Here is a 21,968-nt window from a genome sequence, read left to right on the forward strand (position 1 = left end):
TCAAACTGTAATCTGTACTTTTGGGTGTCAGGGAAAATGTATGGAGTAAAAGTACATACGTTTCTTTAGGAATGTTGTGAAGTAAAAGTTGTCAAAAATATCAAGAGTAAAGTAAAGTACAGATACCCCAAAAAACTATTTAAGTAAAAATACTTGAGAGTATTACTTAAGTACGTTACACCACTGAGAATAGCAAGAGGCACAATCCCCCTGCATTGGAGCATACAATTGCCATTGTTTCAAATTACTCTTGTTGTATATTAATCCACTAGGTTTACTGTTAGATTAGATGACAATATTTGGCTGTTGATATTAACATAGTGCTGACACAATGGGAAATAATTATGCTATGGGTGAGCTAATATGTTGTATTTTTCAGTCAAAGCAGAAAGCTGTAGGCTATGGTGGCTTTTCACATGAATAATGGCTAAATTGACAGGTGGACTAAGTCGACAGGTTAGCCAGGCTACATAGGTTCTTCTCTCAGGTGTTCCCGCCAAAATAGCCTGAGGTGATTTCATCATCATTCTGACCATCCCATTGGTCGGGGGGCTGTGACTAGTTGAGGACTTCAGCGGGAGTTGGGAGGAAACGGGAGGTGGCTGCAGTGTTCCAAACAATTTGGAAGGGAGTGACACAGGAGGGTGCATTTGGGTATATATAGCACCGTTTGTGCAACTTTCCTGACAATCTCCCTGGACGAGGAAGAGAAGGGAGCATTTCCAAGTGCGGAGGAAGACCGGCTGTGTACCGAAGCTATGGCCATGGCTCTCAACTTACTTTTCTTTGTATTGAGCACATCAGTGATTATACAAACCGCGACATCGCGCACCTTCAAATCGTAAGTACGCTACAACACATTTGATGTAGAAAGCAGTAGATTAAACACACAATCAGCTATTTGTATTTACATGTCTGGCTGGATGCAACAGACTTCAAATGTAGGAATTAATTATACCCCGAATTCTGCACGCTATGCAGGTGTAGAATAGCCCACCTGAACAATATAATTATTTTAGTTATAATCATATTAAATATAATACAATATTTTATAAGCTCACTGCACTGATAACTGAAAAGACGCTTGCAATTGTCTCTATTTGTGAATAATAATACAAAAGAGTGGTAAGGCCACAGGACATCACTGTTATACATGCAGTATCTCTATCTCTCTGCATGTGAGGCTTTTCATTTGTTATGAGACATGCTGGCAAATAGAACTATAGATTTTTGGTATTCAGACCCCTTGACTTTTAACAAATGTTAAGTTACAGCCTTATTCTAAAATTGAGTTAATAAAAAAAATATCAAGCTAGACACAGTACCCCCCATAATGACACAGCAAAACCTGTTTTTAAAAAATATATATTTTATTTTTAATGTTTGCAAATGTATTAAAAAGAGAACGCTCACATGTTACATACAGTTGAAGTTTAGTCATTGACTTGGTTTTTCAACCACTCCACATATTTCTTGTTAACAAACTATAGTTTTGGCAAGTTGGTTAGGACATCTACTTTGTGCATGACACAAGTCATTTTTCCAACAATTGTTTACAGACATTATTTCACTTTTAAATCACCATATCACAATTCCAGTGGGTCAGACGTTTACATACACTTAGTTGACTGTGCCTTTAAACAGGTTGGAAAATTCCAGAAAATGATGTCATGGCTTTAGATGCTTCTGATAGGCTAATTGACATAATTTGAGTCAATTGGAGGTTGTGGCAAAATGGCTTAAGGACAACAAAGTCAAGGTATTGGAGTGGCCATCACAAAGCTCTGACCTCAATCCTATAGAAAATGTGTCAGCGTAACTGGGAAAAGCATGTGCGAGCAAGGAGGCCTACGAACCTGACTCAGTTACACCAGCCTCTGTCAGGAGGAATGGGCCAAAATTCACCCAACTTATTGTGGAAGGCGACCTAAAACATTTGCCCAAGTTAAACAATTTGATGGCAGTGCTACCAAATACTAATTGAGTGGATTTCAACTTGTGATCCACTGGGAATGTGATGAAAGAAATAAAAGCTGAAATAACTGTTTCTCTCTCTACTATTATTCTGACATTTCACATTCTCTTAAAATAGTGGTGATCTTAACTGACCTAAGACAGGGACTTTTTACTAGGATTAAATGTCAGGAATTGTGAAACTGAGTTTAAAAGTATTTGTCTAAGGTGTATGTCATCTTCTGACTTCAACTGTAAGTATTCAGACTCAGTACTTTGTTGAAGCACCTTTGGCAGTGATTACAGCCTCGTGTCTTCTTGGGTATGACGCTACAATCTTGGCACACCTGTATTTGGGGAGTTTCTCCCATTCTCTGCAGATCCTCTCAAGCTCTTTCAGGTTGGATGGGGAGCATCTCTTCACAGCTATTTTCAGGTCTCTCCTCTGATCATCGATCGGGTTCAAGTCAGGGCTCTGGCTGGGCCACTAAACTGTTCCCCGGTAGGCCGTCATTGTAAATAAGAATTTGTTCTTAACTGACTTGCCTAGTTAAATAAATTAATAAATGACTCGCAATTGAGCTCAAGTGCATCCTGTTTCCATTGATCATCCTTGAGTTGTTTCTACAACTTGATTGGAGTCTACTACCTGTGGTAAATTCAATTAGATTGAGGGAAAACATTTTATTTAAGCCATTTTAGAGTAAGTCCAACGTAAAGAAATGTGGACAAAGTCAAGGGGTCTGAATACGAATGCACTGTATTGGTCTGATTTCCCTCTGTTTAATCATCCCCAAGACATGGTTGACAGTCCATCAAAACAACTCATTGGTATCCATTCCTACACTCTCCAAAACACAATCAATTGGACTCTGAGTGGGGCACATAGCCAGAGACAATTAAGGTCACTTTGTCCCCAACTTTAAAAAGTCAGTAGACTACAAAGGAACTAAAGAGCTGTTTGAGTACACTGCCACTTATTAAGTATTATTACCACAGCTGCATTCATGCTGACTCATTCCCCTTTTAGGATTTACCTGGTGACGGTCAGCTCGGAGCTGGTAGGAGGGACCACAGAGAAACTTTGTGCTCAGGTCCACCAAGCCACAGAGCCTCTGTCGTTGAAGGTGTCGCTGGAGCTGGAGGGTGGCAGCAGCACCATTCTACTGGAGGAAGACGTAACACAGGACTTCTATCGCTGCATCTCCTTCCAGGTCAGCTGCAACTGGGCTGCGTTCAGCATGCTACAACGTTGTGGAATGCTCTGATATAAATATTTCATGTAGAACCAACATGCCTCTCTGACATGTAAAGTATCAAGCCAGCTCTATGTATGACATTTCTAACTGCAAAGTTCCACAACGATTTGATGCGCTATAGATCAGGATCTTCTATAATACTATGGAAACTAGTACTGGTCATTCTCTACCGTAGACTCAAGCTAGCTATGCACATTCATTCAACACTTCATTGTTTTATTCTGAGTAGTCAATCATGTTTTGTGGAATTCAACTTGGATTACAGGCTGGGTGTTGTATGGAAAATGATCCAACCTATGAAAGGCAATAGCAGTTACATTAATCATACTTTGCCATCTACCACTTAACAAAAAGCCCTATGTTCTCAAGCTACTCAGTCAGAGAGCTGTACTTTGGTTAGGAGCTAGAGGATTATAGAAAGTCTAACAAGCTTCCGTTCTTCATATTGTAGGTACCCCCAGTGACGGCTGACAGTGTGGCCACTGTCAATGTCAGCATCAAGGGGAGGAAGGACGAGATGAGTAAAATGACCAAGATCCTTATCAAGCCTAAAAGATTCCTCACCATTTTCCAGACAGACAAACCAGTCTACAAACCTGGACAGACAGGTAGATATCATCATCTTTGATGAACACTGGAATGTTTATGCATACTTTAAAGTATATTTGTGAGGCCATAAGCTTGAGGAAAGGTCATTACTGAAATGGAGGATGGAAATGTTTCTACCGCTTTTCCAGTCAAGTTCCGAATCGTTTCGCTGGATGCCAGTTTCTTGTCATTCAATCAGATGGTAAGTTACTCTTTCAGTGTTGTCTGGGTGAGACACAGACTGTGTGTAGCTGGCTTGGCAAACGTGGTCAGAGTTAATTTGCTCTGTACTGCAACTCTGTAGATAAAGATGCCTGTACTGTAGAAACTGTTTTGGGAAGTGGTGAAATTAATATTTTAATACAATTTTGACACGAGGTCTACTGTAAAAACAATTTTGGGAAATAATAAAGTTTGAAAATGTTTTTTTGGGCCAAATGCACAAATATTTTGTTTCTCTTTTCTAGTATCTAACAGTGGAGCTTCAGGTGAGACTCATTCAAATCCATTGCAACTAAAAACCAAAGCTGTATATAATAATGACATGATCTCCCTTCAAAAATATTACCTGCCAATATGTTCTGTGGCATGAATTTATACAATGCCTGTCTCTATAACAAAATACCTTCCTTCAACCTATTATGAATCTGAATACAGGACCCGAACTCCAACCGCATTGCTCAGTGGTTGAACCAGTCAACAGTGAGTGGAATTCTGGACCTGTCCCACCCCATGTCCGCAGAGGCAACGCAAGGAAGTTACATCATCACTGCATGGAATGAGAAGGGAGAGCAATCCTCCCAAAACTTTGACATCAAAGAATATGGTGAGAAAATCTACCGTTTTTACATGGTGTAGTTCAACAGACAATGAGGAAATAATATTGATATGCATTTTTTACAGTTTTACCCAAATATGAGGTCAAAGTCTATCTACCCCAAACAATCACTATTCTGGACAAACGAGCAACGCTGAGAGTTTGTGGCAAGTAAGTGCATAAGATGTAAACTGGGAAACTGTATGGACAGAGAATTAAGCCTTCATTTGTGTATTGCATAGACTGTACTTTATAGATACTTGCTTATGTTCAAAGCTGTTTCTACTATTTTGGAACAGTTAATTGTCTTCTGGTGACTTTATTTCTAGATACACTTATGGAAAACCAGTGGTGGGGTCTGTCACTGCGACGGTTTGCAGAATTGCTGTTCAATATCACTGGTTATATGATTCTAGTAATATCTGCGAGGTGTATGTTATCAAAGTAAGTGTTTTTATTGTTATGCCAAATTCTTTGACGAAGAACACTCACTGTTGAGGTTTTTGTAGCTGAGCTAAGCTGACCTACAACTGTACTCATTCACCCTAGACTGACAAAACTGGTTGTGCAACCCAAATGATCGACTTGACCCGGTTCCGTCTACGGGAATCTTTTGGGGACTTCGAAGTGGAGACTGAGATGGAGGAATATGGAACTGGTAGGAGAGAACCTTATCTTGAACGTAGAGGTGTTTACATGCTGAACTGTTAACCTCTGACCATTGCCTGTGTTCTCTCCAGGGGTCATCCTTAAAGGTAGTGGCAAGGCAAGCTTCACCAATGTCATCATAACGGTCAGTTTTGAGGATGTGCCCCAAGCATATAAACCAGGAATTGCGTATGAGGGGAAGGTGAGGACAAACTATGTTAACAAATGTTTTTTTTAACACTGCAGAGAAATGTCTTTGAATGAAGTTGTGCTGAATGTTAACATATCATTTGGAGCATCTAAACCATGCTTTTCATATCTTGTATGCAATGGGAGTGTACATTTAGTATATTGGATGTCTGCAGTCATCCTCTCCTGTGTTTTCAGATCAAGGTGACCGGTCCAGACTCTACTCCCGTTCCCAATGAGCCTGTGTATCTCTTCCTACAAAACGGTGGCCAATCTGAGAACTGGACTCTCACCACAGACGGCAAGGGCATTGCTTCTTTCTCTCTAGACACTTCTCTATGGACTTCTGATTCTGTCTCTCTGTCGGTCAGTGGTCACTCGCTCATGGGTTCCCCTATTAAATATTTAATGGTATTGTTTACTGTAAATATTCAGTTTGTTCTGAGTGAGATCATTCATTTCTCCTGGTGTATTCTCCAAGGTTACTACAACTTCTTATTTTTCATACATTTTTTGTGTTTCTTGAACCAGGCTCGTTATCAAAAGGTTATGGAGGATTATCTGTACGAACAGGGTGTGCGTAGTCCTCTATATACATCTGCTTACCATTTCGCGTGGAAATTTTATTCCAAGAGCAAGAGCTTTGTGAAGATAATGCAGGGCGAAGGGAAGTTCTCCTGTGAGAAGGACGGTATTGTTCTTGCTCGCTACATCATCCACGGGGTGGAGCTGAAAAGGGGACAGACGACCCTGGACTTTTTCTATCTGGTAAGGTTAAAGGGATGTTTCACTCAAAATAATTTGTCCAATTCCACAAGATTTGGGGTATTTGATTGTGTTGTAAGAAAATATTTTTAGAATGGTTTGGGAAAACCATACAGTACTTGACTTCCAGTTGAATATTTCATCATGGGTGATGCACAGTACTATATTTGCTAGCAGATCTCCAGGTTTTGGCCAGGAACTTTTCTCTGGTTATTAATGTTGACGCTGCCACCTGGCTGTCTCTTATGTCCCAGGTTATATCTAGAGGCAGCATTCAGCAGCACGGCCGTCTTCCTGTGATCATTAAAGAAAGAAAAGGTAAATAAAGTGGTCTTGGATTCTCCCGAATGCTAGCTGGAATTTTAGGAACACCACTTGATTAGAGAACATTCCTCCTGGGAAAAGGCCTAATGGCATTAAACTGGCATGGGATAAAAAGCTGTCACGACAGGATTCAATCATCCAGATTACATCTTCAAAACAAGCTGTTACTGCAGAGTATATTTCATAGACTAGTCACTGAACACTATGTCCGTATTGGTGGCTTATGGTGAGCTAATGTCCATCTCTTATTTCAGTTAACCAAGGGGAGCTGATGCTCTCGCTGCAGCGGATGCCTGAGCTGACCCCTTTTGCCCAGGTGGTGGTGTACACCGTGTTGCCTAATGGGGAGGCAGTAGCAGATAGCCAAGACTTCCCCATTCAACTCTGCCTAAAAAACAAGGTAGGCAACTAGGTGTCTTTCGCCAGCTATGTGATATGTCAAAATGTAATATCGGGGCTACATGCACTACGATCAATTTCCAAAATGACTTTGCATCAGACTATGATATGAAATCCTTCAACTGCACCTTTTGGATCATCATAAATCCGTTGGGTGTGTTTCTGTCTAGATGTGGTCAGCGGTCAGTTGTTGCGTGCTCAGTGGTGGTGTTGATGAGTCAGTGGTTGTGGTCACCCTCAGAGCAATGGCTCAGTTTGGGCTGCTCCATAATGACAGCTGTTAGTAGACCTCAGCATAAAAAGTGTGTTGAATATCTAAGCTGAGGCTTTTGTGGCGCAAGCCCCACAGATACACTTACTCATGATATGCTTCTGCCAGGTAAGCCTACTTTGCAGTCAACAATTGAGTTTTTGGGGGGGGAAATATTTCTGCCAACCCACAAGCTGGTTATCACATCAACTGGTTACACACTGAGTGATAGGCAAACATGCACACCGCACAGACCGACTGGGGTAATATTCATGGTATGAATTGGCAGACATTGTTAGGTTTGGCTTTTTATGCCAATAGTGGCTAACCGGGGCTGGGATGTCAATGTTGCGTTGCTTTCATAGTAGCTGAGAGCTTACGGTGTTTGCTGTGGAACACGTGAGAATTGCATGTACTTTCAGAATTGTTTGGCGAGCTACTCCTAGGTGGGCTGCGACCTACTGGTAGCTTGTGGTCGACCTGTTGGAGACCCCTGCTCTACACAGTACTAGCATTATTATATTGTGCGCTCTGTACTTGAAATGAACCAATGCGTTGGACATGTATGCTAGTATAGATATATTTAAACATAGCTGTGATGTCTCCCGCTTTTCTCCTCTCCAGGTGTCCCTGAAGTTCTCGTCCCTCCAGGAGTTGCCAGGGGAGAAGACCTCTCTGAGCCTCCAGGCCCACCCAGGGTCTCTGTGTTCTCTCAGGGCCATCGACCAGAGTGTGCTGCTGCTGCAGCCTGAACAGGAGCTCAGCCTGGACTCTGTACGTTCTCCATGGCCCGCGTCCCAAATGGCTCCCTATGTAGTGCACTACTTTTAACCAGGGCCTCATTGGGGTCTGATCAAAAATAGTGCACTACATAGGGTGCCATTTGGGACAGGACACAGCCCATCACATTCACTTACTAACCATTGACTCACCACACTAAGCTGAAGCCTAACCATGATCACACATCTCCTTTGGCATTATTTTTGTGCACCTGTGTTTTTCAAGATGGGATTTGGCTCACTTTCAGCTTCCTCTAACCATATATTAACCGCTGTCTGATACTTAAAGTTTAGAAGTTTTTACTTGTGGGACTATTTTGTTGGTTCTGTTGTGCCACTAACTCGAGTGCAGATCAAGTATTGTCTATATGCATTTAACCTATGTGTTATCCAATGCACTGACCCTATAACCTCTGACCACGCTCTGACTGTCAAGATGCTGCGGCTTTTAAAGTCAGTATTACTAGAGGTGTATATTACTTCTCCGCAGGTCTTCAGTCAGCTGCCTGTTCAGAAGTTGTCTGGATATTCATACAGAGTAGAAGACCCCTACCCATGCCTTCGATATCCTCCAAGATTTGAAGAGATGATCCTTCCACCCGAACCAAAACCGGTCGAGGAGTTGGTAGTACCTGATTGGGGGAAACGCTCATTCTGGTTTGGCCCCAGCAACGACAAAAACGATGTCTACAGCATCTTTAAAGTATGAGACTCAAATAAGTTTGTCTGTTTGGAATATGGAAAATGTATATGTAAGAATCTTTGTAAAGTAGACACTGAATTAATTAAAACAGAATGCTGTCTCTGAAGTGAGTTTTCAGAAATCAGTAAAAAGATGCGTTTTAAATTGATTCAACCAATACCCCAAACTGAAATCCAGGTATGATATGACCTTTACACGCTGACACTGTTCTATTGCTTGTACTTTTCATTTTAGGAAGTTGGAATCAAGATCCTGACCAACTCTGACGTGAAAAAACCTTACAACTGTAACACATACTTTCCAATGAAACAAAATGGTATGATGGAAGGTATAGTCATTGAATGGTCACCATATACTGTTTACTCACTGTGAATGATCATACTGTGTTCTCAACATGGCTCATCTTAATATTTTTTTATTTTCCAAATTATATTCTGTCTATACACACCATTTATATTCCCACTCTAATATCTACTTGGATTGTTTGTTCTTAATCCTTTATTTGTATTGTTGGAGCTAGTAACGCCAGCATTTCGCTGCACCTGCCATAACGCCTGCAAATCTGTATGTGACCAATAAACTTTGATTTGATATGCTAATGAAGGATTTGTTTCTATTTACAGTTCGTCCCATGAACATGATGCCTAAAGAGGAGAGCGCACCAACCCCTGGAGCCTCTGACAAGCCTAAAGAGACCGTCCGCACGTACTTCCCTGAGACCTGGATCTGGGACCTGGTTCCTGTGGGGTAAGCATTGTGACAGACGCCATATTTGTAGTCCACCACGCATCCCTTTCCATGGGGTTCTGGGCTGACAATGCCTACTAATATGGCAATACTGAAACCACAGGCATGTCTTTGTCCTAGGGGTCGATTTAAAAAAATAATAATAAATCACCTAGTCCGCTATTGAATTGACCATAAATCATGTGCTTTAATGTATTTCGTTTTTATTGCACCCTTTTCACCACTACCAGACATACAGGAAAAGTGAATGTTGAGAAGACTGTCCCAGACACCATCACTGAGTGGGCTGCAGGGGCGTTCTGTACTTCCCCAGTGGGTTTTGGCCTGGCTCCCAACACTGGCCTCACTGCCTTCCAACCCTTCTTTGTGAGCCTGACGCTGCCCTACTCTGTCATCCGGGGGGAGGTGTTCACACTCAAGGCCACAGTGTTCAACTACCTCTCCAAGTGTATCATGGTAAGTCCCCCCCAGTGTTGTCTCTTTCTTTACCTCTCCAGTCCCACTTCATTTGGGTAGACCAGGGGTAGGCAACGCGATTCAGCTGCAGGCCAATTTGTGTTGGAGCAAATGGTCGGGGGGGGGGGGCAGATAATTTAACAGCATTGACTCCGGGATGCTGGCCTTCTAGGCAGAGTTCCTCTGTCCAGTGTCTGTTCTTTTGCCCATCTTAATCTGTTATTTTTATTGGCCAGTCTGAGATATGGCTTTTTCTTTGCACCTCTGCCTAGAAGGCCAGCATCCCGGAGTCACCTCTTCACTGTTGACGTTAAGACTGGTGTTTTGCGGATTCTATTTAATTAAGCTGCCAGTTGAGGACTTGTGAGGTGTCTATTTCTCAAACTCGACACACTAATGTACTTGTACTCTTGCTTAGTTGTGCACCGGGGCCTCCCACTCCTTTCTATTCTGGTTAGAGCTAGTTTGCGCTGTTCTGTGAAGGGAGTAGTACACTGCGTTTGTTTGTATGAGATCTTCAGTTTCTTGGCAATTTCTCGCATTGAATAGACTGACGAGTTTCAGAACGAAGTTCTTTGTTTCTGCCTGTAATCAAACCCACAAATGCTGATTCTAAAGAAGGCCAGATTTATTGCCAGTTTTATCAGCACAACAGTTATCAGCTGTGCTAACATAATTGCAAAAGGGTTTTCTAATGATCAATTAGCCTTTTAAAGTGAAACTTGGATTAGGTAACACAACGTGCTATTGGAACACAGGAGTGATGGTTGCTGATAATGGGCTTACGTAGATATTCTGTAAAAAATCAGCCGTTTCCAGCTAGACATTAACAATGTCTATACTGTATTGCTGATCAATTTGATATTTTAATGGACAAAATGCGCTCTTTCAAAAACAAGGACATTGGAAAGTTTCTTCCGTGTGCAGTTGCAAAAACCATCAAGCACTATGATAACTGGCTCTCATGAGGACCGCCACAGGAAAGGAAGACCCAGACTTACCTCTGCTGCAGAAGATGTATTAGTTATCAGCCTCAGGAATTGCAGGCCAAATAAAGCTTCAGAGTTCAAGTAAGACACATCACCTGTTCAGAGGAGACTGCGTGAATCAGGCCTTCATGGTTGAATTGCTGCAAAGAAACCACTACTAAAGGACACCAATAAGAAGAGACTTGGCCAAGAAAAACAAGCAATGTGCATTAGACCAGTGAATCTATCCTTTGGTCTGAGTCGAAATTTGAGATGTTTGGTTCCAACCGCCGTGTCTTTGTGAGACGCAGAGTAGGTGAACGGATCTCCGCATGTGTGGTTCCTACCGTGAAGTGTGGGGGTGCTTTGCTGGTGACACTGATTTATTTAGAATTGAAGGCACACTTAACCAGCATGGCTACCACAGCATTCTGCAGCAATACGCCATCCCATCTGGTTTGCACTTAGTGGGAGGATGATTTGTTTTTCAACCGGACAATGACTCAACACACCTCCAGGCTGTGTAAGGGCTATTTGACCAAGAAGGAGAGTGATGGTGCTGCGTCAGATGACCTGACCTCAACCCAATTGAGATGGTTTGGAATGAGTTGGACCGCAGAGTGAAGGAAAAGCAGCCAACTAGTGCTCAGCATATGTGGGAACCCTTCAAGACTGTTGGAAAAGCATTACTCATGAAGCTGGTTGAGCGAATGCCAAGAGTGTGCAAAGCTGTCATCAAGGCAAAGGGTGGTTACTTTGAAGAATCTAAATATATTTTAACACGTTATTTCATAGTTGTCACTATTGTAGAAAATAGAAAGAAACCCATGGCTTTTATTTTTGCTAATCTTTGGGGAACAATCTAGACGCTCTGACGTTTTTGAGAAATCTAGTAAAGAGTTGCAATTGACCCATGTGTTTCTCCTAGGTGAAGGTGACTCTAGCTGAGTCGAACCAGTTCACAGCCAGGCCATGTGACGGCTGCCAGTACACCCTGTGTCTGTGTGCTGAAGAGAGCAGGACCTTCAAGTGGATCCTCACCCCAACTGCTTTAGGTGAGCCATGCAGTACTCTGTCAATCTCTCACAAGGCTCTTGCGGTAGACTCCACATTTACTCCCTAGGCCCTTGCCCCCTAACCCTTTGCTGCTTGCAGATCTGTAAGGTGTTAGAAATATGGTAGAAGCTCCACTACACTGCTTATACCCATCCACACCTTTCAAATATGCAAATAGTGAAGGGTAGGGAGTGATTTGGAAGCAGTGATGCTCCTGTAGTGTATTAAGACAGGTTTGTTGACTTCACACAGCTCTCATTAGACTGACATTTCCGTAAATGAAATGATTTATCTGATACACAAATTCCTCGAATATATATGACATGCTCAAAGATCTACCTCAGCCACTGATAACCCCTATCAGAGAAATGGAGGGAGGGACCAAGGAGGAGAGAGGAAACGAGGGATGGCACAAAGGAGGGAACAGTTGAGCCAGGGTACATGAGTGACAGAGGCTGGAGGTGGAGTGGGTAAAAGGAAGCAAGCTGATGGAAGGGCAGGTTGATGGGTGACTGGTATAGACTAGAATGTTAATGTTTCCCTGGACTGAACTATAGGGGAGGTGCGCGTGAAAGTGAGCGCCGAGGCGTTGACAACTAAGAAGTTCTGCGGCAACGAGGTGGCCACGGTGCCAGAGAAAGGACGCATTGACACCGTTGTGCAAACACTGCTGGTAGAGGTGAGTGTCTGTCCTGTATAGCAAGTCCACTGTTTTTCTCCCACATTTAATTAGAGAGCTGGGTTTTCAGTAACACTAGGTCAAGGGTGAATACAGTAGAATCTATATCCCCTGCTATTGTATGTTGCATATTTTGATGAGAGGAGACCAACATGGTTTGGTGTTTCAAGCCCAAATGCAGTTAGACTCCAGCCCATGCCTAATAAATTGAAAGTAAGTGTGTGTGTGTGTGTGTGTGTGTATATATATTTTTAATAAAGAATTACATCTGGGAATTACTTGGTGCATATCTTTTATATTCATTTTAGATTTAGCTGTATAGCTGGACCTACACAACAGATGGTCTGGGATGTAGACTTATCTTAACATTGGTCTACGTTTCAGGTTTTAAATGTTTGATTTTGGAGTGAAATGTACCTTTAAGTGGTTACCATATAAATTCTATGGTAGAATTAACTTGAGTTGTCGTCATTACTGTTTTTAAAAATGTATGTTGGTGCTGTTACACTTTCCCTCTCAGGCCGAGGGAACCCAGGAGACGGTCAGCCACAATGCTCTGCTCTGCCCTGCAGGTAATCTACTGACGTCTATCAGTCATACTTTCTCATAATTAAGTTGAAGTGCATTTGTTTTGGTTTAGATGACAGATACTTTTTAATTGGTTATCAAGTCACTCTCTGGTTTCTGTCTCGCGTCACCAGAGGGCCCGGTGGAGAAGGACATCTCTCTGAAGCTGCCTGAGGTGTTTGTGGAGGGCTCTGCCAAGGCCTCCCTCTCAGTACTGGGTGAGAATTATCCATCTGTTTTGCTGAGTTCACACCTACTCATTTTTTTAAAAGTCTTATAACATTTTCAGGATATGTTTTCCATTTTGGTGCAGATGAAATGTAGGCAAGAATTTTTCATCCCTCTATATGTGGATATTCCACCTGCAGATCTATGATTGCCTTAAGGTTATGGGTGAAGATCAGGATAAGCATTGGTTATTTTTAGGGTTAAGGTAAGAAACGGGGCTCTGCTGGTCGAATATCCACTGCGATTGTCTCAATGGTTGGTCTCGTTCACCAGGCGACCTGATGGGTCGGGCCATGAAGAACCTGGACAGCCTGTTGCAGATGCCTTATGGCTGTGGAGAGCAGAACATGGTGCTGTTTGCTCCCAATATCTACATCCTCAACTACCTGCAAAGCACCAGGCAGCTCACCATGGAGATCCAGACCAGGGCCACAGGCTTCCTAGACAGTGGTGAGTGAGCTGGGTCCAGTTCATTAAGGCACAACATGTTGCAATTATTATCAGACATGTTCAGTTACAGCCTGCACTCCCCGTTTTACTCAATAAAAAGGTTAGTCTCCCTACTGGACATAACCCTGGTGAAATCGACCGCTATCTATTCTGAAGACTATTGCTTAACTTAATGCATAGAATGGGATATGACAAGAGAATTTGCAGTAAGCCTTGTACTTTTTAAATAATGAGCTGTGATTGAACAGGACTCTGCAAAGATCAACACTGTCTGACAGTTTGTGCTGTCTGATCCTGTGTGCATCTCTCCTCTGACTAGCAACAACCTGTTGTGTATATATTTGGCACTGAACCAGTTAACGTCACCTTCCACATACAGTACAAGTCCCTAGAAGGAGAGTCTTTCTTCATTTGGCCATTTGTGTTGCAGGCTACCAGAGGGAGCTCAACTACAAGCATGACGATGGCTCCTACAGTGCCTTTGGGAAGAGCGATGATTCTGGAAACACGTGGTCCGTTCAATTGAAGTCCACACAGTCATAATACCTTCTCTTAGATTATTCCTCAATTTACCTTTTTTTTAAGTCATGAAAATCACATTAGATTATAGGGGGTCGCAGCATGTAATCGAGGTAGGAATGTGACGGTCTCAAATCCATACTAGTATGTGCTATGGCAAATATAGTTGGCTTCAGCACATACAGTATGGCTACTGTTATCTAGAGTCTATGATCTGTAGTTTAGGCAAGGCTCACCACATCTAGTCTGTAACTCCAGTGACATCTGACCTGTGTCCTCTCAGGCTCACCTCCTTTGTGATGAAGTCCTTTGGAGGGGCCAAGCCCTACATCTTTGTGGACCCCGCCCACATTGCCCAGGCCAAGGCCTGGTTGGCCAGTCACCAGCAGACGGATGGCTGCATCGCGTCAGTGGGGAAACTCTTCCATAACGGCATGAAGGTAAAGGAGTCAGAGCTCAGTGGGTAATAAGAGGATGAGTATCCTACTGCTGCCACCAAATGTGCAAAGGTAACGTTAAGGGCAGAGATTCAGCAGGAGGTTCTGGTGCAAGTTTCCCGTTCTATTTGGAGTGCAATGGTGGAGTCTGCATAAAATCCTAGATGACTAACAAACAAAAGACTTAGTCTAACATCAAGTATGAGTACTTTACATACCTCATATTGCACTGACTTGTAGGAAAATGTACTGTTAGGAGGACCTTAGGACCCCACGTGTGCCCCGACGGAGCACATACTGAGCACAACAAGAATCCCAAGCATGTTTTTGCCAGTCCTGATTACACACCACCTCCCTAAAGGGACCTCAGTCTGACTAGTCCCGACAGCTTTTATGCATCTCCTAAACAGTACTCTTAGTTATTTCCCCCCAGTTCTTTATCTTTGTGCACCATTATCATGTGAATGTTGTTTTAAACACTGCAATGTTTTTACCTGATATCAGTGTGACTTTGAAACTCTGTAACACCTTGGAGTACTGTATGATGTTGGATGACGTTTACTGGCATCCTTTGTTGTCATAGGGAGGGGTCGGGGATGAAGTGTCGCTCACTGCCTACATCACCGCTGCACTGCTGGAGCTGGATGGCAACACTTCTGTGAGTTATCACCTCTTTCCATATCCAAGTATTTTTAAAATGTTATTGATAAACAAGGTCACATTTGGTGATTTTATCAAAACGTGAACGTCCCTAGTGGATATTTCTGCTTAGCCGTCGAACTACAACACAATTCTAAATAAGACGATGTCACCCACAGAACGCCTCACTTGCCATGTATTCTAATAAACAGCATCCCAATATACAGTTCCTTCTGGGAAACTATTCAGACCCCTTGACATTTTCAACATTTTGTTATGTTACAGCCTTATTCTAAAATGGATTAATAAAATGTTAAAAATCCTCAGTGATCTACACACCATAATGACAAAGCGAAAACAGGTTTTTAGGAATGTTTGCAAATGTATTGAATAAAAAACAGATTCCTTATGTAAGTATTCAGATCTTCTGCAATGAGACTTGAAATTGAGCTCAGGTGCATCCTGTTTCCATTGATCATCCTTGAGGTGTTTATACAACTTAATTGGAGTCCACTTGATTGGACTTGATTTGGAAAGGCGCACACCTGTGTGTGTGTGTGTGTGTGTGTGTGTGTGTGTGTATATATATATATATATATATATATATATATGGTCCCACAGTTGACAGTGCATGCCAGAGCAAAAGCCAAGAACCCTACGGTCAGTTCTGTAGTTCCTGTGGTGATGGGAGAACCTTCCAGAAGGACAACCATCTCTGCAGCACTCCACCAATCAGGTCTTTATGGTAGAGTGCCAGACGGAAGCCACTCAGTAAAAGGCACATGACAGCCCACTTAGGGTTTGCCAAAAGGCACCTAAAGACTCTCAGACCATGAGAAACAAGATTCTCTGGTGTGATGAAACCAAGCTTGAACTCTTTTGCCTGAATGTCAATGGCCACATCTGGAGGGAACCTGGCAACATCCCTACAGTAAAGCATGGTGGTGGCAGCATGCTATGGGGGTGTTTTTCAGTAGCAGGGACTGGGAGACTAGTCAGGATCAAGGCAAAGATGAACGGAGCAAAGTACAGCGATCCTTGATGAGAACCTGCTCAGGACCTGAGACTGTTTTGCCTCTGGAGAGACCTGAAAATAGCTGTGCAGCATCACTCCCCATCCAACCTGACAGAGGTTGAGAGGAATGGGAGAAAATGCATTATTTTTATATGCATGTGTTTGTCCAACTCTTCTCAATCTCTCACTGTACACAGTATATACACTAGTTAATTTATTTATATTGCTAACGTTATTCGGTACTCGTATTAAAGGTCTGGGTTGTATTCATTAGGGAGCGCAATGGAAAACCCATGAACATTTTGCAACTGAAAATGTGCATGTTTCTTATTGGTCCAGATAATCCCTCCCAGTTTCAGTGTTCCTCTGTTTGGTGCATAATAAACACAATGCTCTTGTATGTGGGTGTGTCAGGACCCCATGGTGGAGAAGAGTCTGGTGTGTCTGAAGGCAGCAGTGTCTGACCAGCTGGACAACACCTACACCATGGCCCTGCTGTCCTACACCTTCACCCTGGCCCAAAACCAGGACATGAGGGCCAAGCTCATCACCCACCTGGACAAGATAGCTGCTACCTCAGGTATGTCTTGTCTCTTAGTGAAAATGTCTCTCTACCGTTCTGTCTGACTGCTGGGAAACTGACAATTACCACAGGTGGCAATCGTCACTGGGAGAGAGCAGAGTCTTCTGGGTCGAAGACGGACTCTCTGGAGGTGGAGATGACATCCTATGTGCTGCTGGCGCTGCTTTCCGGTCCCACCATGCCAGGCTTTGGGCTGGACTACTCCACTGGCATCGTCCGCTGGCTAGCCCAGCAGCAGAACCCCTACGGAGGCTTTGCCTCAACACAGGTACTTTATTGGTCTGGTAGACATACATTCATTCACTCTAGCAACTCATCTGCCAATCGCTCCTACTGTTAGTACATGGATCACACCAAATCCTTATTTGTTATATGAAATGTAGTAAATTGGACATTGTACTAAAGCCTTACAATCATTTCATAACACATGGATTTCCTTGACTTGTTGTGCTTCATTTTATTGATTCTCTCCATCATACCCAAGCTATAGTGGATCAGGATTTGTTTTAGCAACAGTACTTCTCTCTTCCCCCGTCACCAGGACACAGTGGTAGCACTGCAGGCCCTGGCCAAGTACGGTGCTGCCACCTTCAGTCCAGAGGGCGCCAGTACAGTCAGTGTGAGCTCGGCCGGAGGCCTGAAGATGGAGTTTACTGTGAATCAGAACAACAGGCTGCTCTATCAGGAGAAGCAGCTGGGGGAGGTTCCTGGGGACTATAACATCAAGGCACAGGGCAAGAGCTGCGTCTTTGTGCAGGTCAGGCTCCAGTTGTTTTTTCCCTTTGCTGCCTCTCAGTACTGCATGTACTGAGTATCTGGTTTGATGTTCAGTAGAGCACACTGTTGCAAAAAAACGAACGTTTCAACCCTAGAATTTCAGCATTAATCGTAATGCATGTGTGCTACTGTACATTGAAATGTGTGTGGTTTGATTTCATGCATCTCAATAGTATCGTCTGTCTTTTCAGATCGCCATGCACTACAATATTCCCCCTCCTCCTGACTTCTCTGCTTTCAACATCTCAACACAGACGCTTGGGAAATGTAACGGCACCAAGAAATCTCTGATAGTGTCTGTGGATGTCAGGTACAGTGGTATTCCTTTTACCCTTGAAATAGCAGCTGAAAACAATGACTGAACCACCAGTGTGTAGATGCATCTTTAAAGCTGCACTATAACTTTTTGGGCGACCTGACCAAATTCACATAGAAATATGAGTTATAGATCTGTCATCCTCATTGACAGCAAGTGTTAGATCTATTTTTATGCTTCCCATTAAGTATAGTTTTTGCAGCTTTTACTTTCGGTTTTGAACAGCAGAAAATAAAAGATTTCCAAGCGGTTTTGATGAGTTTCTTGTTTTGTCACAAACTTAAATTAAGCTAACTAGTAGAATTTTAGCAATCAGGAAATGGCGGAGCGACTTCTGCGTAGTTGCACCTTTTTAAGATAATATCCTCCTTCATCTGACTGTGACTGACAGGTACAATGGTCGGCGAGAGGAGACCAACATGGTGATCATCAATGTCAAGCTTCTCTCCGGCTTTGTCCTGGACAAGTCCTCCCTCAGGCCTGTGAGTCAATAAGAGAACCTCAGTTTAATCAGGGCCAGGAGTTTTACCAGTTTGGGGAACACTCCTGACACTAAGTATAATCCCCTTGAGGATTAATGTATAAAATGATAATGGCATCTGTTCTAATGGTAAGTATTATCGTTTTGTCAATGCCAGTAGTTGTCCTTTGAACGTATCAGTTGTACTGTCTATGACACTATCTTATCCTGTGTTCTGTTTTTCCAGTTGAAAAATGACCCCACTGTCAAACGAGTTGACCTGGAGGAAGGACATGTCGTCATCTACCTAGATGGGGTAGGAACATGAATGTTGCATCTAAACGGGGCTGTCTTTATCAGTTACAGAACCTAGTTGGATGTGGTCTCATTTGCATCTACACACTGGATTTAACTTGAACGGTAACATCAAAGTAAGACTGTAGTGGCTGTTTTATACAGTAACACTATGTGAATCTATAACATTGAACTGCAATGTCAACTGTATTATTCCTTTTCTTCCAGCTCAAGCAGAAGGAAACGAAGACGTACAGCCTGGCCATAGAGGAGGATGTGCCTGTGAGGAATCTGAAACCAGCTGTGGTGAAAGTGTATGACTACTACCAGACAAGTAAGAATTCCATCTAACACACAGTGAAATGTGTAGGGTTGCCAAGAACTTTCAATAAATTCTGTGCTTTTCCCAAAATCCCAACTGGAGGATAAGCAGGATATCCAGAATCCTCCAACCAGGATTTATGGAATACCAGGGTATTTAAGTTTCCTATAATTCTGCAGCCTTAAACGTGACTTCATGCGCAGAAACATTGTGCTCCCCAAGGGTTTATGGAAAAACTGGTACTTTTCTCAAATAGAAAAAGAATAACACTCACAACTACATATTAGACCTTGTGTCAAACTCATTCGAGGGCCGAGTGCGAGTTTTTGGTTGCTTGAATTAAGGTCACTGATTAGTAAGGACCTCCCCTCACCTGGTTGTGTAGGACTTAATTGCGCTGGTTTTCGCCCGTAGGCGACGTTGTTGCCGGTGAGGACCTGCCTTACAACAGGCCTACAAGACCTCAGTCCAGCCTATTGAGGACAGTCTGAGCACTAATGGGAGGGGTTGTGCGTTCCTGGTGTAACTTGGGCAGTTGGTGCCGCCATCCTGTACAGGTGTTACACGTGGTCTGCCACTGCGAGGACTATCAGCTGGCCGCTGCGTCTCACAGTACAGACATTGCAATTTATTGCCTTGGCCACATCTGCAGTCATGCCTCCTTGCAGCATGCCTAAGGCACGTTCACGCAGATGAGCAGGGACCCTGGGCATCTTTCTCTTGGTGTTTTTCAGAGTTGGTAGAAAGGCCTCTTTAGTGTCCTAAGTTGTCATAACTGTGACCTGAATTGCCTACTGTTTAAGTGTATTAACAACCGTTCCACAGGTGCATGTTCAAACCCTTTACAATGTATATCTGAGGGTATTTGGATTTTTACAAATAATCTTTGAAAGACGGGGTCCTGAAAACATGATATATTTTTTCTTTCTCTAATGGAATACCAGTTTCCAAACCACCCCATTCTCTGAAATATTTGCCACTGGCATACCCGTCAAGGTTATGTACAAAGCTCTGGTTCCTTGAAGAAGGAAACAAGCCATCGCCAGTATGGGCCCATTGGTTCACCCCTGCAGTGGGAGTTTAAAGATTGACAGGGAAGTAGTTATCATTAGAAAGGAACTGACCTCTTTTCTGTTCTCAGGTGATGAAGCTGTGAGTGAATACAGCTCCCCATGTGCGGAGAGTGAGTAAGTACATAACAGCCTTTCTATAACCAAACCTACATTTCGCATACTTCAGTTTGTGAAATGAGCTTCACTGACAAATTTAGATGACCATGTATGTTTACTGTTTTCAGAGGGAGTAAAATCCTAGGCAAAGCAGGGAATATTCTATTGATGTTTGTCATTTTCACAGGTGACAGTCAATGACGTGTGAGAGCCAATCACGCTGACTGGACCTGGGCTCAACTAATTGCTTTCCTTTTTAGGAAGTACCATTTAATTTTTTAGGCAGAGCTCGTAGAACCCCTCCATTTATTTGGTGCTTACACATTGACCAACTTGTAATCTGTTTAAGTTGTGTTCACTTACAATGTCATTTAATAGATGGGCCTTAAGGTAAAATCGTAACTCTTTGTTACTTTGACTTCTGTTGTAATCCTGCTATTAAAGTGATTGTGAGCTCGTTATGCAAAAAGTTATTAATGTTTCTACTGCAAATTTAAATGTTAATAAAACCAGTCTCCGTAACATCTGTTTTAATAGATATAATCTATACATAACGGTGTGTCAGATGGGAGCATATTGAGTGTGGCATACTGTTAACTGAAGTGTATTCTGACCATTAGACTTCTGTTGAAATGGCTTTTTGTACAATACTGGTTGAATGAGTAAATGACATTTTACAGTAAAACCTTTTTCTAACACTACCTCTGGCCAATGCTGAACATTTGGTTACACCCATTTCAGTGTGGGGCAAATATATTAAGGTATTTTCTGATACTTGAGTGACATGGTTTACAGTACCTCAGGCAGGTTAACCAGAAAAAGATGCAACTCAATTTCACAAACCTAAACAGGTTTACATGTTCAAACACAGCATAGTCTTCTCTAAAGCTATTCAGATGGTGATAATGTAGCATGTCTGAATCCTTTACAATGTCAAGCTACCAGATCATGACGTTCTAAAGCTGAAATGCACCCTGAATCCCTTTGCACTTGATCTGAAAGAATTGGAAAGTAAGCAATAGCATATGGCAACAATTTGACCTGGCGTATCTGAGAGCAATATGGAACTACCACCTGTTTACCTATCCAATCCGCTCAATCTACAGCAGTGCATAGGATATTGAGGGGAGGCTGGTTTTCTTTTTGTAATCCGTGATTGTCTGTAGACCCTGCCACGTGTCTCGTGTTTGAGCCGTTGCATTGCGACTCCACTTTCTCTATACTGACGCTTTGCTTGTTAGATTGCCTTACGGAGGGAATAACTACACTGTTTGTATTCAGTCGCCTTGCCATGATTAAATGCAGTGGTACGTACTTTCAGTTTTGCGCAAAATGCTGCCATCAATCCACGTTTTCTGGTTAGGGAAGGTTTTAATAGTCAGTGGGTACAACGTCTCCTACACGTCCTTAGGAACTCGCTCACCGACTCGGCGTGTACATCAATGTTATTGTCTGAGGCTACCCGGAACATATCCCAGTCCACGTGATCAAAGCAATCTTGAAGCGTGAAATCCAATTGGTCAGACCAGCGTTGGCTATACCTAAGCACGGGCACTTCCTGTTTTAGTTTCTGCCTATAGGAGGGGAGCAACCAAGATGGAGTCATGGTCAG

At 42.8% G+C, this 21,968-nt stretch overlaps 1 protein-coding gene across 2 annotated transcripts; it reads left to right on the forward strand.

Moving 5' to 3' along the window:
- Positions 1-599: 599 nt before the first annotated feature.
- LOC115206206 (alpha-2-macroglobulin-like) lies at positions 600-21,055 on the forward strand. 2 transcript variants are annotated; one of them, XM_029772908.1, is made up of 36 exons: positions 600-841; positions 2,984-3,167; positions 3,664-3,820; positions 3,950-4,002; positions 4,268-4,288; positions 4,458-4,626; positions 4,704-4,788; positions 4,947-5,061; positions 5,167-5,275; positions 5,358-5,467; positions 5,653-5,820; positions 5,986-6,222; positions 6,474-6,537; positions 6,798-6,943; positions 7,817-7,966; positions 8,462-8,674; positions 8,909-9,002; positions 9,298-9,421; positions 9,652-9,877; positions 11,774-11,900; positions 12,459-12,580; positions 13,101-13,152; positions 13,282-13,365; positions 13,649-13,825; positions 14,256-14,337; positions 14,628-14,784; positions 15,365-15,439; positions 16,850-17,015; positions 17,090-17,286; positions 17,560-17,775; positions 17,987-18,105; positions 18,503-18,593; positions 18,819-18,887; positions 19,094-19,199; positions 20,329-20,374; positions 20,544-21,055. In XM_029772908.1, exons 1-36 carry the CDS (start codon positions 759-761, stop codon positions 20,545-20,547), a joined length of 4,398 nt encoding a protein of 1,465 aa, XP_029628768.1. In that variant the 5' UTR covers positions 600-758; the 3' UTR covers positions 20,548-21,055. The 2 variants fall into 2 exon arrangements, with proteins under 2 accessions (XP_029628768.1, XP_029628769.1); XM_029772909.1 differs by having other exon boundaries at positions 8,909-8,990.
- Positions 21,056-21,968: the final 913 nt, after the last annotated feature.

Source organism: Salmo trutta, chromosome 13 (assembly GCF_901001165.1).
Source record: "Salmo trutta chromosome 13, fSalTru1.1, whole genome shotgun sequence".
Lineage (NCBI taxonomy): Eukaryota > Metazoa > Chordata > Actinopteri > Salmoniformes > Salmonidae > Salmo > Salmo trutta.